The following is an 8714-nucleotide window of genomic DNA, read 5'->3' as shown; positions in this document are numbered from 1 at the left end:
TATGTTGCTTCTGACTTCTGGCTATTGTGAATCGAGCAGCAATGAACATATTTTGGTAAGAATCACTATTGTTCATGGTACTGGAAGGTACTTTGTATACTACCACAGGAGAAGGGTAAATGCCAACCCTGTGATCTACAGTGGTGACTTGCCAGCAAATTTTTCTGGAGCAATACTAGCACAAAAGTTATTGGAGTAACCAACCACTACCAATTTTTTTAATGTACAAATGTCTTTATTCAAAAATACAAAATAAATTATCTGTAGGCATGGACAATGACAGCAGTAAACCATTATGTATTGTCAATGGGAACCAGTAACTGATGGTTAGTGATCAGCCAGCCTTCTCTTCATTTTCTTCAGGTGACTTCTCTGAAGTTATCGCTGAGGAACCTGCCTTGAGCTTCCTGTCACAGTTCATTGGTAAGGAAAAACACTATTCTAGGAGTTAGAACATGCCACCTCCCATACCCCCTCCAATTCCACCCATTGCGCCCATTCCAGGGTCCTTCTCTTCTTTAGGAATTTCAGTCACCACAGCTTCTGCTGTAGTTAGCAAGGAGGCCACCCCAGCAGCATCCAGTAAAGCAGTTCTTACAACCTTTGTTGGATCAATGATTCCTTTTTCCACCATGTTCACAAAATCTCCAAACATAGCATCATAACCAAATTCTGAGGAACTCTGCAGAATTTTCTCAACTATCAAAGATCCTTCAACACCTGCATTCTTAGCAATTGTCATTGCAGGAATTTTGAGTGCTCTTTTAATAATTTCTATACCTATTTTCTGGTCGTCATTACAAGGCTTTAATGTATCCAGGGCTGGGATGCACCGCAGCAGCTCGCAACCCCCTCCCAAAACAATGCCTTCTTCAACAGCTGCCCTTGTAGCATTGAGAGCATCGGTGACTCTGTCTTTCTTCTCATTTACTTCATCATCACTTGTTCCTCCAACCTTCAACACAGCTACTCCATCTGACAGTTTAGCGAGTCTTTCGTTCAGCTTTTCCTTTTCGTATTCACTAGTTGTGATGTCCAGCTGCTCAGTGATTTCTTGAATGCGTTTCTCAATTTGAGTTTTGTCACCCTTTTCTTTCAAAAGCATAGCATCATTTTTGGTGACAATGACCTCTCCAACTTTTCCTAAGTCATGGGCTTGAACATCTTCAAGATTTAGATTTAGCCCCTCTTCTCCAAATACCGCACCACCAGTAGCAATAGCCATATCTTTAAGCTGGTTCTTCCTACTGTCCCCAAAACCTGGAGTTTTGACTGCTACAACCTGAAGACCAACTTTTACCCTCTTCAAAACCAGTGTGCTTAGAGCTTCCCCATCAACATCTTCAGCAATTATGACCAAGGGCTTCCGATGAGCATTAGCAATTTCAAGGGCAGGTACAATGGACTGGACACTGGAAATTTTCTTTTCACTCAACAGAACATAGACATCTTGGAACTCACATTTTTGACCTTTTGATGTGTTAATAAAATACGGGGAAATATATCCTCTGTCAAACTTCATGCCTTCAATAATTTCTAATTCATCATTCAGGGTTTTTCCATCCTTCACTGTGATGACACCCTTTCTTCCAACCTTTTTCATTGCATCAGAGATGATGTTGCCAATGTCTTTGTCTCCATTTGCAGAAATTGTAGCAACCTGAGCAATTTCTTCAGGGGTTGTCACAGGTTTAGATTGTTTTTTTAGTTCAGCGATTACAGCATCAACAGCCAACATCACACCTCTCCGGATTTCTACTGGATTAGCCCCTTTGCTGATCTTCTCAAAGCCTTCCTTGGCAATAGAACGTGCCAGAACAGTAGCAGTGGTAGTGCCATCCCCAGCCTCTTCATTTGTGCTATTGGCAACATCTTGAACAAGTTTAACTCCAATGTTTTTGTATTTATCCTTTAAATCAATTGCCTTTGCAACAGTGACCCCATCTTTTGTTACCTTGGGACTTCCCCAACTCTGTTCAATAATCACCGTTCTTCCCTTTGGCACCATTGTAACAGCTACGGCATCGGCTAAAAGGTCTACACCTTGAAGCATTAAGGCTCGAGCATCCGCACCAAATTTGACATCTTTGGCATATGCCCGAGTGAGATGAGGAGCCAGTGCCCGGGACACTGGTCTCATCTGGCGAAGGACTGTGGGTAGTCGAAGCATTTCTGCAGGGCGGCGGCGGGAGGGCACAAGGCGAAGCGGACCGTCGGAGGCGAGTGAGGACCGAGCCCACTACCAATTTTTAATCAACACTCAGTCAATGAGATGGAACCCATTCCCATCACTGCCCATTGCCAACAACTTTAGACTAACTAGGGCATTGACCTACAGGAAAATCAAATATATACACACAACAATAATATTTAACAGAACAGTAGTATTTGATTTTTCCTGCATGTGTGTATGCATATATGTATGTGTTTGTATAGTATATACCTGCCACGGCACACATTTGGGAGACAAAGACAACTTTCTAGAGTAAGCTCTCTCTTTCTGCCTTGTTAAGTCAGTGTCTCCCTTAGTTTAGACACTATGGCATGCTACAGAATAGCTATACTGCAAACTTAAAGGTGATTCTCCAGTGTCTGTATCCAACCTCACCATAGTAGTTCTAGAATTACAAATGTGTGCTAACACATCTGTTAACTCAAGTTCCCCCTCCCTCCCTTCCCATGTTTCCTCATTCCACCCTACCATCCACTCCTCAGATGGGTTAAGACCTCAGTTAGGGAGTCAGTAATGTCTGGCTTACTAAGTTGAGGCAGAACCAAGCCCTTCCCTCCTGTATGGAGGCTGAGCAAGGTATCAGAGTGATCATATGAGCAATGGCATCAAGATCACGATTGGGAAAACCACAGTGACAGTTGAGCCAAACTAGTGAACATAGGCCTGGGGAACCTGCATGGGAGGGAACGAAGCCCTCTGAATGTGGGTTTCTGTTCTGTGGCTGGATTTGTTGTGAGACAGTCTGGCAGTTGGACCAGGACCTATACTGGATTCACACACCGGCTTTTTGGAGCACATCTGCTTTTCTACATAGGTTCGGAGTATTGAATTCAACTTTGTGTGCCTAACTCTCTCACTCACTAAAACATCTCGCCATTGACTGTGTTTTTATTACTGTCACAATTACAAAACTTTCGATTTCCTAAATGGGAAATTCCTTCAGCTGTTTAAAAAAACGAAACTGTGAAATATTTGTGGGCATTTGAAAACAATAATCACCGGAATAAAAGTGTCTATTGTGAACAATATTCTTTTTTTTAAATAAATACTAATAAACTGACATGACCTTTAAAATAAAAAAGAAGCTAACTAGGCCCTAAACTTCACATGATGAGTAACCTGACTGAAATGTGAAAAGCCATCTTTATTATGAGAAGAGCAACTGGAAATATCTCAGCTAAGAATTCGCTAGAGACTCTTCCAACAGAGAGAGCTCAGGCAGGCTCATTGGGCTGGGGTTTGGACATGACTAGTTCAAAGTCAGTGAACTGTGGGTGGCATGCCAAGAATAGAGACTTTTTTTGAGAGGAGGTTATAAAAGTTATTCCAAAGAGAGATGTACCTGTCATTGATTTCTTATACTCAAGTACAACAGAAATGAAAGACTACAGTTTCTCTCTGGAAGATTAAAACCAGAATTTCAAGCCAGTCTTTTCTCCATTTCTAAGCTCCTTTGTGAGCAACTGTAATTGTTATTGTATTTCTGTGTTGAGTGGCATTTGGTGGGAATTTTTTAATTACAATAAGCAATCGTACTCTTATTTTACATTTTACCTGTTTGGAAAGGATAAAAAATTTAAAGCCAAAAGACAGACCTAGAAGTATCTTAAGTTTAAGTAAATCTTTTTGAATTATAATATTCACATGAAATCCCAAACTATTTCAGGAAGAACATATGAAATTTTGAAGTCATAAAATTAAAAACCACCATAAATTCATTTGGAACTTATTTGAACATTTCTTTTATTTAGAAAATCAATTATTAACCTTTCCAGAAAGAAAGTCAAAATGTTCTAATCAGAAGAAAATTATCTCAATTTACTTCATCTTCTAAAACACTCAAAACATATCTATAAATATTTTGACTGTGAGAAAAATTACTGTTTGAAGGAGAAGATATGATCTTAATTCATAGAGGTGTTTAAAGTTAGCATGTATGTGTATTAATTCTCGGTGCTTGGTGTTAACTACTATTTATGGGAGGACAGGCTGTGAGTAAATCCTGATACTGCTTTCATATCCAGACTATGAAGAAATACAGAGAATCATTCTTCATCGTCAAATTTCTCATCAAATGATCAGCTCAGATTGAAATTTTGTGAGAGAACTCAAGGGAGAAAATAAAGTTATGTTACAGCCATTTGTCATAGCTATATAAAAGTACTTGTGAAATATTTTCATAAAATTCAAACGATATCATCTGGGTAACTTAAATTGAAATGCTGTCTACATGAAATATTTTTCTTTTAGATAAGTATGCACTAAAAGACTGTGACAGTCAGATCCTGGTAGCTGTAATCCACTGGCTGTTCCATGTTGTAACATGCCTGCTTCTCAAGTGGGCAAGTGATACAGGGGGTCTTCAGAAAGTTCTAACAAACAACTAAGCTCTGTATTTTATGGTAAAATAGAGTGTGACTCATTTCAAAGTGAACTCTTTAAACAGGAATTTAAAGTGCATAGTTTAAAGACAAAGTTAATTCTTTGACATGTTGAGGAAAATATCTAAGGTACTCTTGTACTAGTATGTTTTAAAAATCTGACATTTTAAATGAGTTCTAATTTGATTTTCTCTAATGTTTTTTATAGTAGTACCTTATGATTTTTGAGATATGAAAACAAATACTAAATGTCTATTTAAAATATTCATAGTAAAACTAAGACAGTATCCAATTATCTTATTTGAATTGATGAGGGAATAATTACATCTTTCCTGTATGCTTACTTTGAAATACACAGCGCTGATAAGTTATTTTTTGACTAATGACCAACAACACCAATTTCATTTTCCATATAGTTCTATCAAAACATTCCTGCTAAGTCCTTTCCCTGAAGGTAGCATAATACTACATTTTAAGAAAAAAATACCATGGTAAAAGAGAGTCTCTGAAAGTTCATGCTACAAACATAAAAATCAATAATTACATTCACCTCACCAAGCTACCACATAAGGCAAATGAGAGCATGTTATAATAAGTATATCGTCCACTGCATGAGAAAGACAAAGTTAAAGGTGGGCTGTGCATGATGGTACAAACTTCTAATTGCAATTCTTAGAAGCTGAGGAATAAGGATTATAATTTTGAGGGCATGGCATATTAAGAAAGAATGTATATCTTGAATAAGTAAAAATTGTTTCCGACTAAATCAAATTACGTTGCTAGAGATACGTTAGCTTTCAAAACAAGAGTTCTAACTACTGAGAGATTTAATTAAGGAAAATAATTTACTATTATTTTCTGGAGGCTAGAAGAAATATATGATGATATTGACAGTTAATTTCCCTGACACGAGCTTCTGAAATTTCAAAGCCTGTCTATTATGTCACATTTCCTCTAAAATAGCTATGGGCACTAGAAACAGGCCTCACCTCTAAAAATGATACACTCTATGAGTTCAGGTAAACCATTTTTATTCACACCACTACCATACAATATTGGAAGAGAAAAGTAATAAAATGTTTACCAGATTATGAACTCTCCAAACTACAATAAAAACTGGCCTGGCAAAATATACCTGGTTGTTCAATAATGGCATGAACATCATGGGAGTAACCAACCAATTTTTGATTACATTCAAAGGTTATGTTTTTTCTTTTTGTTTTTCATTTGAGTCACTTCAAAATCCCCTTTCCCTCTTATTCTTGGCAAGAGATTATTTCCTACATATTTAAACCTGATATGTTGGCATTTTAAAAAATATCTATAAATTCTGTGAAGAATCCTACCAAGGCCAATCCTGTATCGAACATTATTTTCAATTAGATTGTTAAGATCCATCTTTTAAAATTTAGTTTTTATACCTGCCCTGATACGTACTATTCTCTACTCATATCAGCAAGAAATGTCCTTTAAAAATGATATTTAAATGATTTTATTTTCACAATAAGATGAACTGGGAGTTAAAAATTTCCCTACCATAGTCTATGGTATCTTTCCTAATACCCAAGTTCTTTTTAGTCTCTACTCATAGCTAATGAGAAAATAGGTTTCTTTATAATTCTAAACACAAAGCTGCCATAGTATTTTTACACTGTTGTGATGGTTAATCTTGGTTGTCACTTTGGATAAATTTGAACAAAATGCAAACAAAAATGCAAATTGCTGGGCAATGCCGTGAGGGACTATATGATCAATCTGTAAATTTGAGGCATGAAGATCTACCCTAAATTGGTGCAATGGCATCTAGTTGCAGCCTGGAATACAGGACCAGCAAAGAAAGAAGGAAATCCCTAAATTTTTCATGCTTGCATGTGCTATTAAAACTTAATTCATAATTCATCCTGTTGCTGTGCCAATCCTTCAGTTTTCTAAGAGACAGAGCCTTTGGACTTTCAGTGTAGATTAAAGACCAGCAACTCTCCAGACTTTTATCACTGGATTGCAATTGGTAGGAGAGCCAGCCATAGGAACTACCAGATCCTTACCCTCTCAACTATGAAACAGCCAACATTGGACCACCTGGACTATATCATGTAGTCCCATCTGGTAAATCCCTAATCATTTGTATTCCTTTAGAGAATTCTGCTTACTCCAACTGACTCTCTACTTTCCTCAAATATACAGGAATATCCTCAAATTTACTTCCTATATATCTCTGATCAAATGACTTATTTTCTTAACATTTCCAGATGTTCCCATATGAAATAGTGTGACCTAGATTTTTATATTGATTTATAATTTCCATGTCCAAAGAAATACTTATTACCACTTAAAATATATACATATATATTTACTTATTTCCTTTCCTATATTCAGAACACACCTTTTTATAATTATACTTTTAATATTAATGGTCAATTATTCCTTAATATGCATGGAAAAAGAGGAAATTTTACAATTCATCTGTTTGATAATAAACCCTGGATCACCAATGGATCAAAAATTTATCCAGTTTTTGATAGAAATGTATAGCTATCAAAGAATGAAAGTAGGATTTCAAAAGATACTTAATCAAAATCTTATAGCTTTCAGTTATATCCAGTCGGGATGCTCTATTAAGATAGTGTATCTAGTAAGTAATATCCCAAATAAAACACATGAATAGTACTCTTTTCTTCTAAATATGTATCATGATCATTATGTTCAGTTAGGTGAATTTATCACAATGTATTCATGAAGGCAAAAATAAACAAACTTCTTGGTAGATATCACTTAAATATAGCCATAGTTTAATAGCTCTTCTAATTTTGTGGAAGAAGATATGTATTTGTATTTTACTTTCAATTTTGTTTTACAATCAGAACTATAGAATTTAGGATCAAAGTTTATAGGATGCAATAATCAAAATTGCCCTTACATTTTGTGTTGTCTGAGAATGCAACAGCCAAGATGAAGAACTATGTTTCTTTCCACTGAGTTATTGGCATCATTATATAGTTCTCCACAGGATATCATTGCCAAATTATAGTACACAATAATATGATTAGGGCTTTCCCTTGGTGTAAACTCATAAATTAATTAAAATAAAAATGAAAACTATTCTTTTCCAGTATGTTAATCAAACAATGCACTCATATAATTAACTCTATCTTGCTTTGAATAAGTTAAGAACTGTATTTATGACATTCAGGGATAGCTACTGCTTATTAATGTATGGCTTTATAATTTATCTTTTTTTCAGTTAGGAGTTATGATGTCAACAATGGACAATGCCTCAGATTACTGTTACATTATGATCATTGACCAAATGAGCTCATATATTCAATGAGGGACACATTGCAATACTCGAATGCTGATTGTTTGCCTAATATAAAGAAGGTATAGTAGACTCTGACAAGAAACAAAAAACATATAACAGACTTCTTTCTAATTCTATTCTCATGTTTATTCATAGACAAATAAACTATCAAACACACAGTTGGAAATCATAGACAAAAACAAGGAAGAGCCATGTTTCTGCAAGCATTTGAAAGCATTGAGATAGAAGGGAATAATTAATCAAATAGCCCAAACCTTTCACTTAGAGTCATATAACATCAATGTCTGCTAAAAATAAAAAATTGCATAGAAAAGTGTTCTCAACTACCTTTATAATATGAATAGACATTTTGTTGCAATTGCAGATAGTATTTTAAAAATATTACACATTTATTTCTTTTTAGATAGTCACCTTTTAATTTAATTTCTTTTTATCTCATACAATATATTCTACTTATAGTTTCCTCTCCCCCATATTCTCCCAGTTCCTCCCCTAACACTTTCCAATTTAGATAAACACCCTTTCTGTCTCTCCTTAGAAAACAAAAAGGTATCTAAAGAATAATGTAAAAATAAAATAAAGTAAACCATAACACAACAAACAAATCAGAATAGGACAAAACAAACAGTAGGAAAAGAGCTAAAGTACAATAAGAGAAACATGCAGATACACAGATACAAACTTTTGCACAATAGCAATCTCATAAAAATAAAACTTAAAGTTATAATATGAGGACCTTTAAGATTAAAAAAGAGCTGGGCGTTGGTGGCGCATGCCTTAA

General features: G+C 35.6%; 1 protein-coding gene across 1 annotated transcript; it reads right to left on the bottom strand.

Annotated features, from left to right (window-relative positions):
- Window positions 1-226: 226 nt before the first annotated feature.
- Window positions 227-2208, bottom strand: LOC106021236 (60 kDa heat shock protein, mitochondrial-like). The gene has a single exon (XM_013114435.2). It carries the CDS (start codon window positions 2168-2170, stop codon window positions 449-451), a length of 1722 nt encoding a protein of 573 aa, XP_012969889.2. The 5' UTR covers window positions 2171-2208; the 3' UTR covers window positions 227-448.
- Window positions 2209-8714: the final 6506 nt, after the last annotated feature.

This window comes from Mesocricetus auratus, unplaced genomic scaffold (assembly GCF_017639785.1).
Source record: "Mesocricetus auratus isolate SY011 unplaced genomic scaffold, BCM_Maur_2.0 Super-Scaffold_100006, whole genome shotgun sequence".
Taxonomy (NCBI): domain Eukaryota; kingdom Metazoa; phylum Chordata; class Mammalia; order Rodentia; family Cricetidae; genus Mesocricetus; species Mesocricetus auratus.
Note: the sequence above shows the minus strand (reverse complement) of the source record. Positions and strands in the feature narration are given on the sequence as shown.

Bases quoted from the DNA above. Each gene is read 5' to 3' on its own strand.
- LOC106021236 (XM_013114435.2), bottom strand. From the start codon at position 2,170: ATGCTTCGACTACCCACAGTCCTTCGCCAGATGAGACCAGTGTCCCGG.